At 39.2% G+C, this 23,943-nt stretch overlaps 3 protein-coding genes, 1 long non-coding RNA gene and 1 other non-coding gene across 5 annotated transcripts; all 5 read left to right on the top strand.

Moving 5' to 3' along the window:
• The first annotated feature begins 1,805 nt into the window (after positions 1 to 1,805).
• Positions 1,806 to 7,941, top strand: aurkb (aurora kinase B). Its single transcript, XM_070913329.1, has 9 exons — positions 1,806 to 1,884; positions 4,481 to 4,519; positions 4,710 to 4,791; positions 4,871 to 4,916; positions 5,049 to 5,237; positions 5,859 to 5,997; positions 6,215 to 6,363; positions 6,518 to 6,692; positions 7,389 to 7,941. The coding sequence occupies exons 1-9, from the start codon at positions 1,879 to 1,881 to the stop codon at positions 7,560 to 7,562; spliced, it is 999 nt and encodes a 332-aa protein (XP_070769430.1). The 5' UTR covers positions 1,806 to 1,878; the 3' UTR covers positions 7,563 to 7,941.
• Positions 7,942 to 8,466: 525 nt separating this feature from the next.
• trnal-aag (transfer RNA leucine (anticodon AAG)) lies at positions 8,467 to 8,548 on the top strand. Its single transcript has one exon. It is a non-coding gene; the product is annotated as a tRNA-Leu (tRNA).
• An 800-nt stretch (positions 8,549 to 9,348) lies between these two features.
• On the top strand, positions 9,349 to 15,191 carry bod1l1 (biorientation of chromosomes in cell division 1-like 1). Its single transcript, XM_070913940.1, has 11 exons — positions 9,349 to 9,465; positions 10,331 to 10,455; positions 10,630 to 10,820; positions 11,290 to 11,778; positions 12,204 to 12,353; positions 12,516 to 12,676; positions 12,869 to 12,965; positions 13,209 to 13,335; positions 13,448 to 13,505; positions 13,616 to 15,088; positions 15,132 to 15,191. The coding sequence occupies exons 1-11, from the start codon at positions 9,349 to 9,351 to the stop codon at positions 15,189 to 15,191; spliced, it is 3,048 nt and encodes a 1,015-aa protein (XP_070770041.1).
• Positions 15,192 to 15,206: 15 nt separating this feature from the next.
• On the top strand, positions 15,207 to 15,938 carry LOC139290935 (uncharacterized). Its single transcript, XR_011597553.1, has 3 exons — positions 15,207 to 15,425; positions 15,520 to 15,590; positions 15,821 to 15,938. It is a non-coding gene; the product is annotated as an uncharacterized lncRNA (long non-coding RNA).
• A 305-nt stretch (positions 15,939 to 16,243) lies between these two features.
• LOC139291538 (neurofilament heavy polypeptide-like) lies at positions 16,244 to 23,339 on the top strand. The gene is made up of 18 exons (XM_070913599.1): positions 16,244 to 16,267; positions 16,353 to 16,396; positions 16,484 to 16,535; positions 16,628 to 16,692; positions 16,853 to 16,934; positions 17,161 to 17,219; positions 17,322 to 17,397; positions 17,576 to 17,622; positions 17,806 to 17,959; positions 18,477 to 18,556; positions 18,737 to 18,863; positions 19,339 to 19,391; positions 19,479 to 19,554; positions 19,727 to 19,806; positions 19,998 to 20,097; positions 20,492 to 20,627; positions 21,038 to 21,109; positions 22,381 to 23,339. Exons 3-18 carry the CDS (start codon positions 16,523 to 16,525, stop codon positions 22,502 to 22,504), a joined length of 1,344 nt encoding a protein of 447 aa, XP_070769700.1. The 5' UTR covers positions 16,244 to 16,267; positions 16,353 to 16,396; positions 16,484 to 16,522; the 3' UTR covers positions 22,505 to 23,339.
• The last annotated feature ends 604 nt before the right edge of the window (positions 23,340 to 23,943 follow it).

Genomic DNA, 23,943 nt, shown 5'->3' with positions numbered 1-23,943 from the left:
ACCCAGACATATTAAAGTTAAAGCTACAACATTATAAGTGGTTTGGAAAAATCTTTGACGGTAGACAAATCTATATCGTCTCATGCTTTAGGCAGGTCTCCCCTCCAAATTCCTTGCTCACATGGGGAAAAAAATACAAGGGTGGCACATGCGGACAATTCTATTTTTATTTGGCATAATCTTTTTAACTCGGTCACAATATAAAACAAAATATGGAACTGCCACTGCTAGACCATAAAGACAAGTAGGTGTCAGCTACAATGGCAGAGGACTGAAGCTTAATACTGCTGACAATGATCCACCTGTTTCCTGTTTCTTCACTCATTTTCAACAATGTGTACATTCAGACAATACATCTGTTACAAGCAGGTGTATTTTTTTTTTTTGGTGTAACAGAAGAAGAGCACAACATATTTAAATGAAACTTCATCAAGTCCCAAATGCCTGTTACTTTCCCAGTTTTTTCGTATATGGTTTTTAGAAATTAAATAAGAAATGGTAATTATAGATGTATGTTTATTGTATTAATGTGGGAAAACATGGAAGTCATTGGTGTTGACATGAATTGTATTGCATTTAAAGCAACCATTTAAAGGTTAGAATTATAAATAAGAAATTGTTTTGAATAAATCTATTTTGAACAAATAAATCCTGAAGTGTCATTTGTCTTTGTATTCTGTTAGTTAATTGCATCATTCTCTAAACAGCATCATTCTCTAAACAACATCATTAAAGATCTTTGTTTTGACTGATAAACCAACTTCTCATGAAATCTAGTGGTTGATCCACAAGCCTGCATGAACTTGAAAAAAACAACATGCAGCATGTGCTGCTTCTAAATGGGGAAATATATATTTCACTATGTTAAGCTGCCATGAAGCTTAATCGTATTCATGTCTATGATCTGCATCAAGAGGAAGTAGTGGGCACTGAAACAATTAGTCGGTTAATCAAATAGTTGATTAGGAGAAAATTAATCACTGCCAAATTGGATAGTTAATTAACTGTTTCAGTCATTTTTCAAGGACAAACACCATGCTTTCTCTTATTCTAGCTTCTCTAAGGTGATAATTTCCTGCATTTCTTCATTTTACATAATTGTAAATGGAATATCTTTGGATATTGGACAGTTTATTGGACAAAACAAGCGATTTGAAGGGTTAGGGTTAAGTCACCTTGGGCTCTGAAAAATTGTTAGGGTCATTTTTTCATTTTTTCATTTTTTTCATTTTTTTCTGACATTTAATTTAGACAATTGATTAATCGTGAGCAAAACTGGCAGACATTTCATAATGATAATGATTAAAAGTTACTTTCAACACTAGATGTTGTCTAATTACCAATTAAAACATCACCTCTTACTGAGAAACACCATTTTTGAGACTACAGCATTCGGGAAGAGGTGTCAATTGAACATACAGTCAACAGGAACAAGAGACAAAGGGGGTCATGATGGAGGAGCTCATATTTAAGTGAGACTTAAGAACCTGCCTTATGTTCTATAAGGCTATAAAGATAGTTGATGACATCACGGGCATAAACACATTTATTCAGTTTTATTATGTAAACTTACATGACAATATGATTTTAATAATTTGGCCAGGTTTATAAAGAAAACAACAGTAACGTACCAAGAACACAGTAAATTAGAATAGATAGGAAGTGGGGGCGGGTCGACGTCTGACAAGCGTCGGTGTACACCAATCACACTCCTTGTCTTGCAACAATACAGGCCAATGGGAGCCTTCGGTGTGTAGCATACCGACCAATCGGCTTCGTGAAGGGCAGCTTTTTGAAAACGTTGGCGGCTGAAGGAGTTCAAAATATTACGACTGGGCTTTCTTCGCTAAAACGTTCATACTACAATTCGTCACTACGATGCAGGTACGTTTTATTTTTTTAATGTTCGATAGCGAAATAAGACTGAGCCACAGATGAGTACAACGGATGATTAACAGACGCGCAAATTGTATTGTTTAAGTTGACACAGATTTTAGCTAACTAACTAGCTAACGTTAGCGTTGGGTTTGCTGCCTTCTTCAGCTAACTTAGCATAACGACGTTATTTTGTGTTAAAATAATAACACACTGTATACAACGTACATACACAGCAAATTATATTTAAATGTTATTTGAACTAAATTAACCCGTAGAGTAATAGGTACTCCCTGCATTACACCCAACATGAGGCAAAGGTGCCTACGTTAAGCTGCCCAAACAGTGGCCTACTGAGCCTTTATCATTTTTAAATGGAGCATAAGTTAAGCTAAACTTACTTACTGAACCCACAGGAAGCACTGGCAGCTAATTAGATAATACAAGTTTGTAACTGAAAACATGACAATCCTTTGGCATTAAAGTATAGTTTATTTAAATAAGTGGTCTTTTGTTACCTCCATTACAAGGTAGTAAGTTAAAACCATTACAACGACACATTTTTAACGTTACAGACCACCAATGTTCCCTCTAATTTTTCATGTGTCAGAGCAAACACACAAACTCGGTGAGCAGTCCCTTGGACCACTGTGAGCAACATCAGACGTGTGCACTGTGGTCACGCCAGCATCGCATCCATCCAAGTTACATGGTTTATAAAAAGAATCAAATTACAGCATTTACATTTCTGTTATAATACTTTTAATTAAGTGCTTTATCCCACTTACAATGAAAATGATAAAAATCTTGTTCATGACTTGTGTAGTATGTTAACGCTATTGGAAGTATAAATATTTAATTTTAGCTATGGCAAAACATGCCCACCAAACCAAGCCAACTGTAAACTCCAGTTTTGAAAATACACTTAACATTTTTATTATAAAGCTTAGACTTGTATTATAAGTATGAGCCAGTGTGTGAAGCTCCTGCTGTGCACTGGGTGAGATTGTTCTACTGTGATCTGAGAGACAGTCCTGCAACTCTGTCTACAAAACACAGCATATAATGACACAATTATTTGCATTTCTACTAGTCATACACTAGGGCCAGTATTTAATGATCAATATCCATGAATGAAAATTGTAAATAAATGACATTAGATTAACACAAATCTGATTGAGGACATAGATTTCCCCTTATTTTTCTTGTGTGGCCTTCTCACTTCTCAAATGGTTTCACACTTTGTCCCAGTTTTAAACCCCTGCCTGCTTCTTTCACAATGGGTGAGAAAGTCCTTCTTCTGGGGTCAGGGTGGGGCTCCTGCTCTGGAAGAATTGAGACATGTTCACCTTTTAGTGACAAACATTTTTTCACATTAAAACTTTCACATTTTGCACAATGACATGTGTGCTGTAGCACAAGCATGTGATACTGTAAAATTTCATTAACTCTGTAAAATATATAATTAAAAAGTTTTTATTAGCATTTCTACTACTCATGTTAATAGCATTTAATGATTATTAGCCATTATAGATGAAAATTCTTAATACATGACACTAGAATAAGTACAAAAGACTGAGAAAAAAAATTCACCTTCATTTTCCCGTCTGTCCTTGTCACATCTCCAATGGTTGTACACGTTGTCCAGGTTGATGGCCTCGCCTGCTTGCAGCTTTGACTTTATGCGCATCAGCTGGTCCAAATGGTCTTTGGCGCTCTCCCCCAGCAATGTACCGATCCCCATTCCCATATTACATCTTCTTACAATTCTTTCAAATGGCTTTTGTGCTGAATGTGTCGCTTGAGGTAGTCCAGCTTCCATTCTGTCCACATTTTTCCCTCCGAAAACTCGCTTGCTATTTTGGCTTCGCAACATGTTTTGCAGAGCAGTCCTTTCTCGCTCGAAAAAGAAAAAATCTCCCCCAGTTTCACAGTTTTTTCTTCTGTTTGGACATATTCCGACAGCCATTCCATCTTAAAAGAACCACATTTCTTTTTTACTTTGGCATGGTGAGGGGATGTGCCGCTGCCCGTTCGTTTTGCCATTATTAGAAAGGGTCGACATAAGCAGAACTTAGCATCATTAGCGTGTCTTCCGTCCACATCGGCTACACCGCTTTGCTAGCTAAAACACCGGTGGCTGCACATGAGAACGCCTGTCAATGACGTTGATTAGCTGCGACTGCTGCGTAAATACCTACAGTATGTGAATCGCATCATTCGCTGGAGCAGCCAGTCAACGGCCACTCACTGACTCACATTGAAAAATAGCACAGAATGAATTGTTATATTTTTATTTTATTTTCAGTTCAGTTTGGAGTTTTATTTTGTGCGCAGTGTAGATTTTCTGTGCGCGGAGACCGTGTCAGCAGTGCGCAATTGCGCAGGCGCGCAGCTTAGAGGGAACAGTGCAGACCACCCCATGTGTTTCGTTAATACCATACATAGCAGATATTTTCTCAATAGGGTGCAAAAGATGTACAGTCTAATGCAATCCAGTACAACAGTGTAGATCTAAATAAAAAATACACAGATGCTAAAATGTACTGTAAGTTAATGTGAGCTGTGTATTTATTTATTTATTTATTTATTCATTTATTTACAGAATAAGGAAAACTATGAGCCCAGGGGTTTCCAGCGACCGGTAAGATTTGTAAAAACGTGTAGATTTGCCCACTGCAAGATTACCAGTTATTGTACTACCACAGACAAATTATACTATCAGAATGTCAGTATTGGCTGATATGGGCATGAAAATATTGGAAACTAGTATTTGCTAAAACTAAATAATCTCAATGCATTCCTAATTTTACATGTTTGCTTCTGAATATCAGTTCACAACCCCTAACATGGTGGCAGGCCCACAGCGTGTTCAGGTGAAGCCACGACCAGAGATGGATAGACATGCCATCACAGGTACCATTACCCTCCTCACATACAGACAACATTCAGACACCAGGATATGTACGTATTTTGATTGTATCATCATTTTTAGGCCCTGGGAGAGAGTGTGTTGGCTCATCCTCCAGTTCAGCCTCAAAGTAAGTGTTTTCTCTTGTACTTGAGTTGTGTCTTTGCTGTTTCATTTTTTTTGTAATGCTTTCAAACATCGCATGATGGCCCTTAGCATTTGAATGGTTAATGAGAATATCCATCTTTGTGTTTTCCATCAGGAAAATCTCCATTGATGACTTTGACATCGGTCGACCGCTAGGGAAGGGCAAATTTGGTAATGTCTATCTTGCGAGGGTGAAGAAGCTGCAATCCATTGTGGCGCTGAAGGTGTTGTTCAAGTCACAGATGGAAAAGGAGGGCGTGGAGCATCAACTCAGGAGGGAGATTGAGATTCAGGCACATCTCAAGTGAGTATCCTGAAAAACATTTTCATAATCTCAACAATATATTGGCCTTCCTCAAACTGACTGGAAAGTAAGGTGTACTTGATGGGCTTTATTCTGGGCAAAATGTCCCTCAGTACCACTTTGCTACCATCTACTGACGAATACAGGAACACTTTTCAAACGCTCACAAGAATTAACTATAGCTACAGTAGTACACTTTATCTTTGGTGTCATATAGTGATTATCTAAAGAACACTATCTGCACTAAAACTTTAGAAGATTTAAGTTTTTATTCTTCCTAGAAACTTTATATTATTGTTATTGGATAAAACACACTGCATGTTTTTGGCGGAACGAGTAATGTTATAAATGTTTACTACACGTTATTGCAATACTAAAACAACCCTGTAAAATCCTGATGGCAGTGCACAAGTTCAGTAACCTGAGATGCAGCTGGTGTCATTTGTGATTACTTCTCAGTTTTTTAGAGAAACTAATTTAAGTGGTCATGTTTTCATTGGAGTTTTAATTAATTAATTAATTAATTTCAGTATTGATTAGTGATCTAGTAAAGGCTAATCTAGATTTAATGGTGATGCATTTTCCACAAACATTTTCTGTGTGTTTGCATTTTCTCCTCAGGCACCCCAACATCTTGCGCTTCTATAATTACTTCCATGACCGAAAGAGGGTGTTCTTGGTTCTCGAGTATGCCCCACGTGGTGAAATGTACAAGGAGCTACAGAGATGTGGACGATTTGATGACCAGCGCACTGCCACAGTAAGAGTTGCTTTTGAAAGGCAGAACTTTTCATTTGTTCTGTTATTGTTTTGGTCAGTGAACGTAGTTTTTAAATCCTCACTGTATCCTGTGTTTGAAGGGCATTTTGACCACTGGACTTGATTACATCTACAATCTCATTTTAAGTTGTCTTGAATAGTTAGCATTATTTAAGTGTAAAAATCCTATTGTGATGCAAACCACTTTACATTTCCAGTACATGGAGGAGATATCCGATGCACTGATGTACTGCCATGAGAAGAAAGTGATTCATCGTGACATCAAGCCAGAGAATCTGCTTCTCGGCTACCGTGGAGAACTGAAAATTGCAGATTTTGGTTGGTCTGTCCATGCACCTTCTCTAAGGTGAGGAACCACAGTGCCATTGAGGTTCCATAATGTCAACACACCATTGTGTTCGGTCATAAACTGTTTGATGCTGCTGTATCATGTCTCACGAATCTGCTTGTTGCTGCTTCTCTGCTTTCCCTGCTCACCTCTGTGTTTAACACCTAACCAGACGTCGTACAATGTGCGGGACACTGGACTACCTCCCTCCAGAGATGATTGAGGGCCACACCCACAGTGAGAAGGTGGACCTGTGGTGCATCGGGGTCCTCTGCTATGAATGCTTGGTCGGCAACCCACCTTTTGAAACTGCCAGCCATTCAGAAACATACAAAAGAATTATGAAGGTTGGTCTCAGGTGTCTAATATACCCAATTAGACAAATGTGATTATGTTATGTAAGCTTTCCAAAGGAAAGTTTGGGGAAAAATATCAGGCAGAGCCCACTTTCATTCTGCAGTACATGAGGAACCTTTTGGATTCCTTAAATTGTACTTGAATTGGTTTTCACAGACTTTGTTGTAGTGATGTTGACGTGATCTCAGTTACTTAAAGTATAATGTTATAACATTAGAAAAGATGGCCAGAACTACGAAGTAAAACCCAAGTTGCAATGAACTGGAATTTTCCTTTAAATTAGCCATGTGCAAAATAACAGTAATTGATCAATGTTGAGCTGCTCCTGGTGGTCCACATCTGTTAAGTTGAGTCATAGTCTTGGCTATGATTAACTAATAATTAATTCTTTAAAACCATATTTTTGCTACCAAGCTGTCTGGAGAATTCAAACAAGAGCAAACATTTGGTCTTCATGATATTTTTTATTTTACAGGTTTTTATTTTTCACTGATTTCAGGAAACTTTTGTGAAAAAGAAGTGTTATAATTTGTGAACCCTAAAGCATACCAAACCAATTAATGAATAAATCCAAAGGTGTTAAAAAAACAAAACGTCAGGATTGTGCTTCCCTAGTGAATAAGTGTCATAGTTTGCACTAGTCATTGTTCAGATTTAATGAATAAATGCTATGTTTATGTTTACAGGTGGATTTGAAGTTCCCAAAAAACATCTCGGATGGTGCACGGGACCTGATCTCGAAGCTGCTCCGCCACAACCCCATCGATCGTCTCTCACTACAGAGTGTCATTGACAACCCATGGGTGCGCGCCAACTCCCGCCGAGTCCTACCCCCCATCTGCCCCGCCAAGAAATCCTGAGTCCACCTGGTGCTTACTTCCCCACTGAGGGGTGTTTTTATCTGTCCTTCACAACAGACTCTGGGCCAGCATGTTTTGGTTTCACTGCCATGGGCTTTAAACTGCCATTATTCTGGCACATTTTATGATGGGTATAAATGCATACCCACTATTTTATATTGTACAGTGTGATGTCACTATCTATGTCTAGTATGTTGTCTAGAGGTGTTTTTATTGTCATTTCTTTTCTGAAACTTTTAAAAATGAACACAGCTCTATTTTGGATTTCTGTGTCTGATGGTGTTGACACCAAAGTACTACTGTTAGACTGCATCAAGCTGAGTATGTTATCAAATTAAGATGAGGTGTTTGAGGGTTGGGGTGGAAAGCATGTTTTATTTTCCCTCATGCTATACTTTAAATTTCTAATAAATATTATAAAAGGATTTGTGGACATCTAATGAATGATTTACTGTGTAACAGTATCATAACATAAGGTTAGGACCTAATGACCATCATATACACTCAGTTTGCCAGCTTATTAAGTACACCCAGCTAAAACTATTGCAGTCTAATGCAACAATAAATCCTACCTTTTCTAAAGGTTATATTGTTCACTCTTTGATGGAACTGTTTTAGAAAGGTGTTGATTGATCATTGTGGTCATTTTGGAGGCTGTAGTTTGTGATTAATCATAGAGAGGCGTTTTTAATATTTTATCCACCCTGTCAATGAGGGTAAACAAAATAATTACGTTTAACCAAAAGCTGACCATTATTACCTTCATAGGATTTAGGAAGTAGGATTTATTGCAGGGCTGCGGCATTATTTATTTTTTTTATACCGTAAAATGTAATAAAACGGTGAACGTTGACTGAAGAATGAAAAATGTTCTAAAAGGTACTTGACTCCCTCACGCTCTCATGGTAGCGTGGCCGAGCGGTCTAAGGCGCTGGATTAAGGCTCCAGTCTCTTCGGGGGCGTGGGTTCGAATCCCACCGCTGCCAGTAGTTTTTTTTTTTTTTTACTCCAGATCATTGGTCGTCTACCGCTTAAAGTTTGTGTCAGCTAAATTCTGACAGGTTAAACGAGACGCTAACATCCTGTAACTGAAAGCACACGGCAGTTCAAAATCTGGTAACTTTACGTTAACCGTTAGAATAGATAGAAAATAATTACGCCGAATAGCTTGATATCATGTCATGGAAGTGAGGATGTTTCTTGTTGCATTCAAGCCGCTAGAGGTCGCTAAATGAACATACTGTTACACTGAGTTTTCCTTTAATATCAACGAGGGTGGACCATGATGTTGAATCAACAGCTCTCTTCGGTTTTCACAAAAACTAACTATTAAAAACCTTTTTAGCCAGATACTGTTTCTGATTTTAAATCTTATTTTGCCTTTGCCTTGCATTAGGTATCGTTTTGTGACAACGTTAACGTTATGTTGTTTGTTTCTTTGTATAACTAAACCTAGCACAACATGTTGTTTTTGTCGACAGTTGGTCTTCATGATTGCCTCGCATACATTAACATAGCTTAGCTGTTTTAGCCATTTATCCCGACCTACCTAGCGGATGTTTCGAAACTTTTACTTTGGCGCCGAAGACCTCTCTTTCAAAGCTCTTCCGGTTCAGTGGACTAGTTTTCTTTCACAGGATAAACTGTCCTTCCGGGTCAAACCTGCTTCGAACTTCATAAACCATAACAGAAGCCCGGTGCGCTAAAGTCGGATATTACCCGATGTACTGTCAGTATTAACCATTTTAATTAACCGAATCTAAGCTAACGCTAACTACATTCAAAGATGGCAGGTTTACCGCCCGGAGACCCACAGCTGGTCTCAATGATCGTCAGTCATTTAAAAACTCAGGGTCTCTTCGACCAGTTCAGGAGGGACTGCCTTGCAGACGTTGATACAAAGGTAACGGTTGAAAACATCTTCATAACTTGAAATGTTGAATGTTTAGTGAGTTTCGGTATGTCGTACCATTAAGTACCATTAAGAGTTATGGGTGAGTCTATTTTAGGGAACATTGAAAGCAGGTGTCTGTGTTGGACTACCAAAGCTACGTCCCACTGTAAACACATCCCATAACGTTAACTCAGTCGCTCATTATCACCGTGGGGCCAGAAAATTAACGTTAGCTATCTTCTGTTGTAGGAGAAAGGTTACTGAAGATTTAGTTAGCTTAGAGTCAATTTTTCCTAAATTCGAGGAAGCCATTGATTTTCATTCGTTTCCATTTATTTTTGTACAGCATACAATTCAATTTAGCGACTTGGTAAGGACGGACAGGTGATGTTAATCCATCACGTTGAACAATTAATCACTTTTAGGGCCTTTTTTGGTTGGCATACTTGTATTATATAGAATGATAATTGCAAAACCAGCCAAAAACCTTGTCTTCTGACCTTATTAAAACCCCAAATGTTGAAGAGTATTGAAGTGGTAACCCTGCCCTTTCCTACAAACTGGGTTTGTACACTAGATGAAGGTGACAAAATCCAGAAATTACCATAAAGCATTGTTATTACACCAAATAAGGAAATAATCATGTTTTACATGTTAAATGGGCTACACATGAATGCTCATGTACTCCTTTGGTTTGCCAAAAAGTCAAGAAATGTAATCTTCTATTGTGTTACTTATGTTTGAGGTCAGTTAAACTCCAGAGACATGAACTCCCTGTAGACCTCTCTTATGAACAAACTGATATAAACCCCCAATAAAAGAAATTCGTAATGGCCAATCAACTGTGGTCATTTCATTGTTTTCTCTCTTACAGCCAGCTTACTTGAACCTGAAACAAAGAGTGGACAACTTTGTCTCCAATCACCTTTCTAACCACACATGGAGCCCTCATTTGAACAAGAACCAGCTGAGAAACAACATCAGACAACTCGTGCTGCAGTAAGTGACAATGGAACAATATCTCTCTTTTCCATTTCTCTTTTGATCAGCATCAGACAGTATTCTGTACTTTTTCAAGCTAAAAAAACCTTGCTGTGTTTGTTTTCTTTGGGATGTTTTATAACTAATTTTATGTGCAAGAAACCCAGAGTTAAATCACACTGTTCCTCTTAGATCTGGGATGCTGGAGCAAGGAGTGGACAGGATTGTGGCCCAGGTGGTGGATCCCAAAATCAACCATATCTTCAGGCCGCAGGTGGAGAGGGTGGTCCGTGAATTTCTGTCACCTGGCAGCTGCTCCGAGGAGCCACCGGCCCCACTGCCTTCAGCAGAGATCAAACCAGACAGCAGCATTCCTGAGCAAGGTACATAGCATTTCATCCCTTTATCAAACATGACTGCCATGTTTGGTGTTGTGATGTTTGTGAAAATGATTTTGACCACTGAAGGAGAAGAATTCTTTTCTCTCTTCGGTCCCTTCATATGGAGGTTACACACTGTTGAAATGAGATTTCGAACCTATCAGTAAGCATTTAGTAAAAGCATACAAGAACAACACAGATAAAGCCAAACAAGCAATAATCAAGTGAAAAACAAGAGTCATAAAAACATCATATAGTCAAACTTCCAAGAGGAATGAGATAATTAAGTTTGAGGGCTGTTTGCAGTTAATTCAGTTCAACAAAAGTTAAGTATCTGAAACTACTTCTGCCTGGCTGAAGTAACCTAGCGCAAGATGCTAAAAGCTCATGAGCAAAGCTGCATTGTAGCTGACCTTGCACCATGTGTTTCATTTGAAGGAGGTGCAAACTGAAGTGTCTTTCATTTTTACAGCCTTGTTGTCCACTCCAGCTACCACGTCAGCCAGTGACGCCATGTCCATCCTGGACACCATAACCTCTCTCAACCAGGAGGCCAGCGTCAGGGCCAGTTCAAGCACAGATAAAGGACGTAAGGGCCAAGCTTCAGACGAGCTCATGCAGCTGGTGGAGGAGGACGAGCAGGACATGAGTGTTGTTTACGAAGGAGACAGCCACCATGACGGGAAGGCACTGGAGGAGGCCGAGGAGCTGGCATCAGAGGTCCAGGCGCTAGAAGTGAAGACAGAGGACACTCAGGAACAGGTGGATCTGTCAAAAGAGGGGTTAATAGAGGAGGTGAAGATGGAGGAGGAGGAGTCAGGAGCTCAGGAGCAGACAGAGGAGGAGAAAGATAAAGCTGCTGGAAAAACAAGTGGAAAACCCATAGAGGAGAAGCAGGATGATGATCTGCTGAAATCTACAAGTCAGGCCAAGCAGAAAGCCAGAGAGAGGATAAAGGAAGGTGAGCCGGTGTACCTCTGCATGTGTTTTCACTTTTAGAGCGTGCACAAAACACCTGACTGGCTGATTTTGTAGAATACATAAAGAAAATGAATGTCTTGTTGCATAACTAAAAATGATTAATGCCATGGATTGTGACCGTATGCAGGATTTGTATGCAGAAAATATTGGTATACCTAATGTCGTACATATTCAGGTTACTGTACTTCAGTCACATTACAGTTAAAGGTGGATTTGTCAACGGTGATATCAAATTACAATATTTGCTTTTGTGCATATTTGATCCACTGTTTCTGTAATCTTAACAGTTTATCTTGGTTATTACCACAGAATAGGTGTGTAAGACACATGTTTGAAAACCACAGTGCTGACTTTTAAGTGGTAATTTTAAATAGAGTAAAAAGAAAAATTGTCTTTGCCCTGCAGAGTACTTTTTGGAGGACTCCGACCTGGACGGCCTGAGCGACATCACGGTGAGCTCTGTCCACACCAGCGACCTGTCATCATTCGAGGGAGAAAGTGAAGACGAGGAGCTGCTGTCTGATTCTTCTGAAGAGGGGGAGCTTCCACCAGATGGTGTCCACTTTTTATTCCTGCCTGAGTTTTCAAACAAATGTTGAATAGTTTACTGTGTCACAAAGTGATGAATATGGTCTCTACCGCCACGGATATTTCATTTTAAACTCTACTCTGTGTTGGATTGTAATGTTTTCCCGTGTGTGTTTTTTCTGTCACCAGATCAAGATGAGATGGCAGAAAAGAAACAAGCGAGTGGAGACACGGGAGAAGAAGATCGTAAACCTCGCCGCAAGGCCTACGTTCACAAGCCCTTCCTCTACTCCCGTTACTATAGCGACTCGGATGATGAAGTCACTGTGGAGGAACGTCGGAGATCTGCGGTGAGTTGTGGTAATGTTAACATTAAAAGGTACAGCAAGAGCATCTTTGCTTTAATTCTACTTCTAGCTAAATCAAAGGCTTTACTTGGCAAATGAGTTGATCACAAACTTTAAAACCACTGATTTTTATGGTCCGTTGTTTTAATTATTGGTTTCTGTCTCGCTGTCTCTCTCTGATCTCTTTTTTCATAGGCAAAGGACAAAGAGGAAAGGCTGCACAATAGACAACAGAACAGAGAGCGAATGGAAGAGAAGCGTAAACAAAAAGCAGCGCAGGCTGAAGAACAAGGTATTTCTGTCTAAATATTATATATTATAAATATAATATATAACTGCGTACTACATAAGAGTGTGGACATGTAACATGATTTTTTTGCAGCGTACAAATCTATAAATGATAGTGTGTGATTTCCTGGTTGTTTAGTCACGCTGCATGTTCTCATTGTTCCTATCTTAACAATCTAACTTCCTCAAATTAGCTTTGTGTGCTCACAACTGCCCCTTTTATTTACCGACTTTATTTCCTACGCAGATTATAAAAAAACAAAGAGCGGAGACTCTGCTGGGCTGGAGGGCCCCAGAGCCAAAGAGGCTCGCAAAGAAAGGAAAGTTCTGGAGAAAAAAATGGCTCTCAACAGGAAGAGGAAGCTAGACTCGAGGTATGTCTTAAAAATCTCAGAGGCATGTTCATATAGCAGCTACTGAACACACTCAAATGTTTAGATATGTTTGCGATGTTCACTAAATGCATTCATCAATTTCACCCTTCAGGAAAGAGGGAAATGTTTTGAGTAAAAAGAAAGGAGATGCAGAAGGATCCAAGAAAGCGGTATGTGAAAGGCATCATAAATAAAACAGATTTCATCAACAGATAACAGGTTTGTCCTTGGATTGATGAGTTGTAAGAAGCATTTTTGTGTTTTGTTGTTTCAAAATTAGGAAGTGAAATCCACAGCCTCAAAGACTCCACAACCGAAACTGATAAGAAATCTGTCAGAATCTGCATCATCTGATGAGAGGCACAGAAGGATGAGCGGCAGCGTCTCAGAAGATTCCATTGAAGCCAAAAAGCTTTCTGACAAAGGCCGGACTCACTCCTTCATCCTGGAGTTAGAGCAGGGTTCCCAAGAGGCTCTCAAACAACGTTCAGTTGGGAAGTTTGATAGGTTGTCCCGTAAGGAACTTCACTCTAAAGAACGCAAAGAGAAAGAACGCAGCTTGTCAGATGAACGCGCCAAGCTGAAACAAAAGCAGGAGAAGAAATCAGAGCATCAGGCAGATGAATCTCAGCAGAAGGAAGCTGCTGCTGTTAAAGTGTCCTCTGAAGAGAAAGCTGAGAAGAAGCCCAAGATTAAAAGTGAGAAGAAGATGGCAGGAACCACAAGAGAAGGAAAGTCGTCCGTGTCAGAAGGTGTGGCAGATGAGGGTCCTAAAGATGCTACTGTCAAGAAGGCGAAAGCTCCATCTATGGAGACTGTCAAAGCAGAGAAGGACAAGGAGAAAGAGAAGGACAAAATTAGGGAAAAGGAGAAAGATTCAGATAAGAGCAAAGAAAAGGAAAAGGCCAAAGGAGAGAAAACGTTAGCTAAAAGTGATTTCAAGCAGCTGCTCCGTCCTGATTCTGCCGGCTCCTCTGAGGATCGGTCTGACATGGAGCCCGGGTCCGAGGGCAGCAAGAAGAAAGATAAACACTCCAAGGAAGTCCTGAAAAGGTCAAGGAGCCACACTGAGGACAGGCCAGGAGACAAACCCAAATCTAAAACAGATAGTAAAGACAGCGAGAAGGAAAAGACTAAAGCAGATCAGGACAGCCAGAAATCAAACAAGTCCAGCTCTGAAACTGACAAAGATCCCAAAAGGCTCAAGACAGCAGAAAAAGGGAGAATCGTGGAAAAATCTAAATCAAAATCCAAAGAGGAAACAAAGACTCTATTGTTATCAAAGACTGATAGTAAAGTTCAGAGTACAGGAGGTGCACCTGTCAGCAAACCTGAGACAACAAAAGAGAAGAAAAAAGAGGGAAATGCAAAGGAACAGCGGAAAGTCTCAGACGAATCTCTCCACGAGAAATCAGAAATTAAGAGTGCAAAGAAAAAACTGGAGAAGAAGGATAAAGTCCCAGAAAAGACAGATGACAGCCAAGAAGAGAAGAAAGCACCCAGAGAAGACAAATTGGAAATGTCTGATAAATCTTCAAAGTCTTCAGTTTCCTCACTGAGTCTCGACGCAGAGGAGCTGCCGAAGAAGTGCTCTCTTCTCCAAGACATGAGCACAGATTCTGATCCCGTCACCACCACCGTCACCACCTCCTTCTCAGACGACACCTGCGATGCTTTAAGCGACATCACCCCTGAGCCCCCCGAGAGCGAAACAGAGTCGCGGCTAAGTGAGATGCCAGCCGTGCCGGCCGAGGCCGACGCTCTGCTGACTCTCATGGACGTTTGCACCTCAGCAGAGGCGAGACTTCCGACTGAGAGCAGTCAAGAGGAGGCGACTCTTCAGGACGCCGATATGAAGATGAAAGAAGCAGCTCTGACTCTGCTCTCCATGGACCCTGACAGTACAGTGTCCTCCACCTTAATTTGCCAAGATACCAGGGAAGAGCCAGAGATGAATCAGACTGCCCCACCACAGCATCCTCCAGCTGCTGAGGAAACAGCTGCTGAAACTGAGTTCACAGCCACTGAGTCGTCACCTGCTGCATCTCAACAAACTGTTGAGCTTGTTGATGAAAAGCCAAACACTGCAGGTAAATGAAACACAATGATGCAGAACAATGTATTATTGGCTACCTAAACATGTCAGAATGTTTCCCTAAATATAAACATGTATCTCTCTTATAGATGTGTCTAAAAATTCAGAGAAAGAAATGGATGTGACAAGGGATGAAATGTCAGTGTCGGTTGCTCCACAGGTAAAAAACACGTCACATTAGTAAATTAAATTGCCTTTGTCCTGTTTGTCCTGTTTACACATAAAGACATCCCGCCTTTTGCTTTTCTGTAGCCTTTTGGACACTTTTCACTACTCCATGCAAGCTTCTGTTGGATCAAAAATATACTTCAAGTGGGAAAACTTCTTAGTAGTAGTAGCATTTTCTAAGGCGTTCTGCTGTGGAAAATCATTCTTCTGTCTTCTACACAGGAGGATGACACTACATCAAGTGAATGTCAGGCTCCTTCAAATGAGGATGAAGCCAAAGGTGTAGAAATTGCTCCTGAAACACAGCCAGATGAAAAAATGGCAGCAGCAGCAGCAGCAGCAGCAGCAGCAGCAGCAGCAGCTGGCATAGACGGTAAAGTTTCTTATCTCTTCCTTTTAGTTTACGTCCAAATCTTGCATCTTGCAACTATTATTTCTCGTGATTTCCAATATGAAGTTTGTGGTTTGATGAAAGACTTTTTTTTTTTATTGACCAGGCATTGTCTCATGGTGCTCATTTACCTTTTTTTTTTTTTTTTTTTACTTTCTACAATATTTCAGCTGCTGATGCTGTTGTGTTTGAAACAGAAGAGGTCAGAGAAACCACAGAGGGAAGCACAGTTGTTTCTGATACCACTGAACAAACCTCAGAAACTTCCAGTAAACAAGGTGAGTGGTTGAACATTCTGGTTGAAAAGAACAAGATGGTTTTCTTTGGCTGGCTATTAACTTTAGCATCTTGTCGTTACTTTAGAGCAAACTGAGCCAGATGTTGCCGACACAAAGGCAAGCCCCAAGGTGAAGTACCAATCATGGTTTACACATTTTAATTGTTCTTGAAATGCTCATTTGAAACTAAAATTCAAAGTCATCTCTCTTAAACAGCAGGCAGAAGAAGTGGTAGCTGAAGACAAGCAGGCCAAGATGGACATATATAGTAAGTCTTCATATATGGTGGATATTTTAAGTGAGTTCATCAAAAGCTGTAAAATAGGCATAATTTTTTACCCTACTGCTTTTCACCACTAGGTGAAGCTGAGAGTAAGACAGTGGAGGAAGAAACTGCTGCAACAGAGAAAAGTGATCCACAAACTGTAAGTGTTCAGCCTCCGTCATGCTCACTTTCACTGTTAAGACATAAACAACCTGTAACATTTGCACCCTGTGTTATTTAATGTTTTTATCTGATCTATATCTCCTGCCTGCTGACTGTACATGCATTCTACTCCTTGTGTTGATCTAAATTATGTTCAGATGGAATACAACGTCCCAGAGACGACTGAGAAGATCAGTGCGAGTGAACCTGAGAGTCCGTCCAAACTGGTCAAACAAATCAGTGAGTCATGGGACTTTTTAAAATATATATATATATATATTGTCATATTATGATTTTCCTCAGTTGTTGCTTCTATATTGTTAGAGTTCTTTTCTTGAATAGCTTACTGCACCTTTAGGAAGCTGAAACTGGGACTGAATATTGATTTTCATGTTATTTTTTTCTCTTATTCCTGCACTATAGACATCTTTCCTTTCACAGTTAATCCTATTTGTTTATTTTTTAGGTAATGTCTCCAGCACAGACAGCCAGGAAGATGAGAAGGGATCAGACCTGTTAGAAAAGGTAATGCCAAATAGAGAAATTCAGCTCTTACATATAAAAATAAATATAGATGACGATATGGTAAGCTACCCTCTGTGCTAACACTTTTTCTTTGTCACGTAGGAAGAGAAGACGGAGGGAAGAGGAAGTCGTAAACGAAAGCTGTCCATTCACAGAGTTGCAGCAGTGAAAGAATCTGGTACAGTAGCTGAGGTTTTCTTTCCACACCAAATTTTAAGATTATAAGAATTTTATTTGTCCAAGTTTGGGACATTTAGATTTAAAACATTTAAAATTGTCATTAAATTTAACACATATGGTTCTATTTATTAATTTTATGAAATGATGTGTTCACCTATGTTCTTGTAACTGATCAGGTGATGAGAAGGATGAAAAGGAAAGTAAAGAGCAACCGTCTGCTGAGGTAAATACAGCCTTTTCGATTTCTCTCTCACAGAATAACCATGTAATTGCAAAATTGGTGCTTTGTGTGATCATGTTTTGGCTTTTGGAACCTTTTAAAATACATAAACAACAGCGGGGAAGCGACAATTCTTATCTGTGTATTCCTCATGATTGATTTGCTCATGGACTGTTTTATCTTCAGACAGATGAGGAGAAGATTGTGGAAGTGAAAACACCACGCAGGGGTCGATCATCCAAAACCACAGAGGAGGAAACTAAAGAACCTGAGAAACTGGGGGAGACTCCGAGCCGCGGGGGCAGACGTTCAGGAGCTGCAGCCAAAGAAGCCGCTGCTGGTAAGATTGTCGCTTTAAACCTTCCAATTCTGAAAGGTTTTTGATTTGCAGAGGTATATATTGTGGAGATGGATGATTGTTTAGGCCTGAAACACATGTTGTGTGCTCTATTTTTCAGCTATTTTGAAGTGTTCATGTCATCCTAGTTGTAATAATGGCCTGATATCAGTCATAGTATGTTGTGCACCAGCCAAAATATTCCAATTAAGTCAAGATATTAAGATCTGACAAATGGAATTGACAAATTGTTTTCAAAATAGAAATAGTTGTGCAGCTTTGTATGAACGTTTGAGGCTGCAATTAATTCCTCCAATATTTGACTGATTATTACAGAAGTTATTCCTCAGTTTCATAATGTTGATGCAAATATTCTATTATAATAAAGTCTATAAAAATTCAGTTTTATTTTACTTTATAATGTTCACGTTGTGCCAGTTAGACAGAGTAGTTTGAGTGTTGCATAGTATGGAATAAGAGAAGAGTCTTGACTGCTGCTATTATTTATTTTTAACCTCAGATACTCAGAAGAAGGATGAGAATAAAGACGAGGAGAGCACCGATAAAACTTCATCAAGAACACCAGCTGAGAGAGAAGAGGTACGTTCACATTATCAGGTTTATTATCATTATGTGACCTTGTGAGTTAGCTGGTTAACATCAGTCACATGATTATTGAACCCCGTCAGCAGACAATTAATAATATTTTGTAGAGGACATTAGCATTGAGTGCATTTCACTGTACCCTATCTTTAATAATGTTTTTTTAACAATCTGTAGATAACTGAAGAGGAAAGTGGATCAAAGAAACCTGGAGGACGAGGAAGTCAAGTCAGTCTGCCGTCTCCTGTCCCAGAAGACTCTGAAGCTGCAGGAAGCGGCGACTCCAAAGAGACCACTGACACGCGTACGTTTGTTTTTAACTCAAGTCATATGTTTGCACTTTCCTTCTTGTTTTTTGGTCTCATCTTTAAATGACTGAAAGAACAGTGCAAGTATTCCAGTGCCTTTGTTTTTATGTATACAAGCACACTTTAAATGGCAAATAACATACTAGAACTGTAATGAGAAGTGTGGCTACATGTCTGCCAGAGCATTACCAACTCAGAGAATAAGTGAGCCAAACCTCAACAGCTAATTTGTGCATTTCATAGCGTGATGTTGTGAGTTAAACACATTTTATTTTGCTGTCATCACTGTTAACAAGCTGTAAAATAGTATGAATGAGTAATTTGGCAGTGATAGCTGACATGAGGGGAGGCTGGCATCTTTGCTACGAGTTAAACTTTACACTACACTTTCCGGCTGGTCCTTGCATGTAAAAGAGATGATGGGATACATTTTTTTATCAGTTTTGACCCATCATCATATTTCCATTCCAGGTAAACCGGCAGTGAAGAGGAAGAGGTCAGAGGAAATGGAGGAATCTGTGGAGGTGAGATTTCTACAATTCCTCCATCTGAATCTGTATTCACTTCTCTGTTGATGTGTCTTAATGTGTATTCAAATTATAATTCTACAGGAAACCCCGGCTAAAGAGGTAAAGAAGGACAACAGTCAACAAGAACAAAGTGAGCAACAACCTGAAAAAGACAGTGGTGAGAAATTACATTTTTATATTTATATAACTGCAATTATAGCAGAGGTTCTTGCATATTGTATGTAAAACACACAGCCTATTGCCTGGATATCTGCTGTAGAGACAAAACATCATTAGGAGTAAAATTATTGGATAAATTAATTATCAATAATAAATTGATCTTTTTCCAGGTTGTTCCCCGTCAGTGAGACATGCAGAGGGTCAAGAGGAGGTCAAAGACGAACTCTGCAGCGAGACGAAACCAGACGATGTATGTTGGCATTAAAATTAAGAAACAACAGTTGTTCTGTATGTTGTAAACACTGTTTGTGCATCCATCACTTTTGCCATTGCTGTCTCTATTGTCTGTGTAGAGACTTAAAACACGTTTAACCTCAGTCTTAAACTCTTAAACTCTAAACTCAGATTTAGAGACTTATATATTTGTTGTTATTTCTCCAGGTTGAGGAGGAGGAACCCCAAGACGACCAAGAGACGACTCCAAAGAGACCCGGTCGGAGGGGAAGGCCATCGAGGGCAGCAGCAGCCACAGAGGATGCAGGTAAGGACATTTAAAGCTTGATCTAAATCAAACCAGAAACGTTCTGGTACAAAGCGTCTAACTTCAGCAAAGTTCACTGACAAATTAGTGCAAAATGGATGAAACTTTGTATTGATTGTTGACCCAAGATGACATTTTTATTTTCAAGCTTTAAACTGCTGTTTGGATAGTATGTAGGTAAGGTTTAAGATAAGACCTTTTCCCATCTCACTGATTAAGATTTGGCCATTTGACTGGATAAGTAATTTTTTTAATGTTTTTAAAATACTTTTTTCGTGGGGTTTTTACATCAAATAATAATAATAATTAAAAATATATAGCTCCAGTGAAGTCTTAGGGATCCATAGAGTTTAAATATCAAACCCATGACGACCTTTTATCATCTATCCTACAGATAAAAAGGACAAAAAGGCAGAAGAAAGTGAGCAGAATGATGAAGAGGAGGAGGAGGATGGTGAGAAAGACGAGGAAGAAAAAGGAACTGCCACCAGAGCGACCACGCGGTCAGCATCTCGCCTGGAGGCTGAGCGGTAACGTTACCTAATAGTAATATATAAGGGTCATCACTCCAGTAACGGGACTGTACACAATTATGGAGCCACAATTCAAATTTATTATTTGTTAACAGGATTTACGGTAAAAAAAACCTGCAGTAAAAACAAGTAATTAAAATGTAATGAAACCAATTAAATCTGAAAAACAAACCACCAGAACACCTGCAGATAAAACCAGACAACAGCTCAGTCATCAGTGCAGTCGCTGTAAAATCATCTGCAGTCAGTGGTGATGAATGAGCCTCTGATTGTTTTAGTGCTGAATGTTTGCACTCTGAAGCACCCAGCAGGCATCATCACTGTCACATCCTATTAAATTAAAGCACGGGAAGATTTAGTACTAAAGCAACAACTGTTGTTTCACATTTGTTTTTATTGCTCCTCAGAAACAAGCCAAGTAAACCATCCACCCGGGCAAGTCGACAGAACGGTAAAGAGGAGACCGCAGCTGGCACACGGTGAGTTTGTCTCATTGAGGTTCAGCAGCAGAACGAACAAAACTGACCTCTCTGTGAAAGAGAACATTTTACCAAAGGTTTTCCCGGAATTTCAAAATGTTTTCGAGTTCCCAAAATAAAAAATAACAAATAATTTTGCACGGCCTAAGCTGTTTTTAAAGGAATGTATATTACACATCTGGAGTTGCACTACAGGTACAGGATCACTGTACAATACATGCGAAAACTTGAGAGTAATGTGATAATGTAATGTTTGTCTTTATTTTGAGAGTATTTTAGGTGAGAGACATTGAGTACACAGAGTATCCACAGGTCCATAATAGTCAAATGGATTTAAATGATGATGATGATGATGATGATGATGATGATGATCAAAATTTGCTACATTTAATTAAGTAGTCTCACTTTTTCCATCATGCTGTCCACTCTGGGTTAACTACTACAATATCAGTCTATCCAAGTTAAAACATGTCACACAACTCTTCTCCAGCACATCCTGTTTAATTGCCCTCACCAAACGTTTTCGACTATCTTGCCTTCTTCAAGGTGGTGAGTTTTTTTCTTGTGTAAACTTTATATACTCTGTACATGAAAAGATCGTCATTATCTTTATTTTCTTAAATACTTTTTAAATTCTTAAATGCAGTATTTATTCTCAGGGGAAACAGAAATGTACAAGTGAAATAATCATAAATACATTACACATTACAAACTAATACTTATAATATTTTTTAGCAAATACAATTCTTTACAAAAATACAACTTTTATCTGAACCCATCACTGAGTTTGAAAAATGAATATTTAACCTTTTAACTATTTTTCAAAATAGAGCAGCTTTTTAAATCTCCCCCTCTTCAACAAACATGCCTTATCAAGTCCTGTATGTTTAAGGGAAGCGACTAGATGATTACTTTACGTTTCTACAGTATGCAAATGTTTTTTTTTTTTAAACATGTGTTTGGATTGTCTCTCTTAACACTTTTCTGTGGTTTAATTTGTATCTTTTAATTTTGCCCATTTGTTTCCAAGCAGATTTGTTTTTGAACTCAAATTACATTCAAGTTAATATTACAAAAGTCTTAAATGGGTCTTTTAGAAATCTGTCTCACGCACACTTTTCTCTACTCAAAGGGAGTGTGATAAAGGAGCGCTGGTTATTGCAACACTTCTCATGAGTAACTCTTGAATTAACATTGTATATAATTACAGCACCTAAACATGACACTTAAGACAAACGGACTGACACTTGCTCCTTGTTTCCCTCCTGCAGCGGGACGAGGGGCCAGGCAGCGGCGGCGAAGGGGGGCCGCAAGCGGGAGGCCAGCCCCCCTGCGGTGCGAACGCGGGGAGGACAGAAATCAGAGGAGCCCCCTTCCAAGAGAGCCAAGCGCTAAAACCTCTGACAGCAGTGGACTGGTTTGCCCCAGCAGTGTTTTCTCTTCACTCCAAATCCAAGTCAGTTTTGTTGTCGGGGGTCAAAGAGCCTCTGCAGTCAGTTAGCACGTAAAGCTGTTTCTGCTTCATTGACTGTAGATATTAAAAAGCTCTGGATAGTATTATACAGTCTCCTCTGATAGTGGAGTGTAAACCTGAGGATCTGTGTAGGAATCCCCTAGAATACCTTCTACTGCACTACGCCCATATGGTTTGCATCAGACTTCATCATTCCTCCGTTTATTCAGTAATGCCCAGTGAACCAGAGTGTTTCAGGCCAATCAAAGGCCTAATGTGCAGCCGAGCCGCGCTTTGAGATAAAGAGGCTGAATTGAAATTAGCTGTCAGTCAGCTCCACAGACGTCACTGTTACACATTCACACATGTACATAGAAATCACTGTGAAGCGTCCAGCCTTCATTGTGAAGTTTATCTTTTAATATTCATTCTGTGAATGAAAGGAGATGTTTTTCTCCCACTTTTTAAGTTTTTCTTTTTATACTTAATATCCAGAAGGTAAGGGAAGTTTTTTTTTTTGTATTTCTCGTTTGAAATAACAACAGTATTACTCACAGACGGGAAAAACATGACAGTACATGAACAGCTTCTCTATAAACTGAATCCTCTTCATCACAACACCCGCTGCAGACAAAGAACTTACTTACTGAATGGAGGTAATGTAGTTATTTGTATTGTTTAAGAGTTAACTGTATATCAATACAATGCTGTTGCATATCTTGCCTACCTGTCAATGTAAAGACATTTGTTTCATAAATGTAAAAACAATGAATATTGCTTCCTTGTTGTCATCGTTTCAAAGCAAGTATAAATCACTTCAGGTTCTTACTTTCTGTTTTTTAACAAGGCACTCGCAGCACTTGAAGCAAATGAAAGCACTGCAAATTAGTCTATTATTATTTTTAAGTTAGGTCTGACTTTATCATTTTTAGACAGTTTTTGACTAGTGTTAAAAGAGATATACACATTTTTATCTCCAGAATATACTTGAATGGCAGTTTTCATAGATTTTCACTTTTCCAAAAAAACAGCTTTACAACTTCTGAAGAAAACCTAAACTGTGCTGCTTCAGTTTTTTCAATGGAAGAATCTGAAATCTTTGTTTATGAAAAGATGAAATAGTGCACAGAGCAGAATATACAGATTTTTATTAATTGACCCCTATTATGTCTCAAACGTTATCTCCTCTGTGCTTCCTAAATGGATGTGCTGTCTGTAATGTGTAAATAGCCAAAGACATTAACCAATCACCTGGGAGCAGAGAAGAGGAGAGGACATTCCTGCCTGCTAATGGGGGATAAAACTGACAAACTCAGAATGAAATATTCCACCATCATTAACACGTTAGGGGGCTTTAATCGCTGCACCTGAACTTACGGGA

The sequence above is a fragment of the Enoplosus armatus genome, chromosome 10, assembly GCF_043641665.1.
Source record: "Enoplosus armatus isolate fEnoArm2 chromosome 10, fEnoArm2.hap1, whole genome shotgun sequence".
In the NCBI taxonomy this organism is placed as follows: Eukaryota; Metazoa; Chordata; class Actinopteri; order Centrarchiformes; family Enoplosidae; genus Enoplosus; species Enoplosus armatus.
The sequence above is the reverse complement of the archived record's forward strand: the minus strand, read 5'-3'. Positions and strand labels throughout refer to the sequence as shown.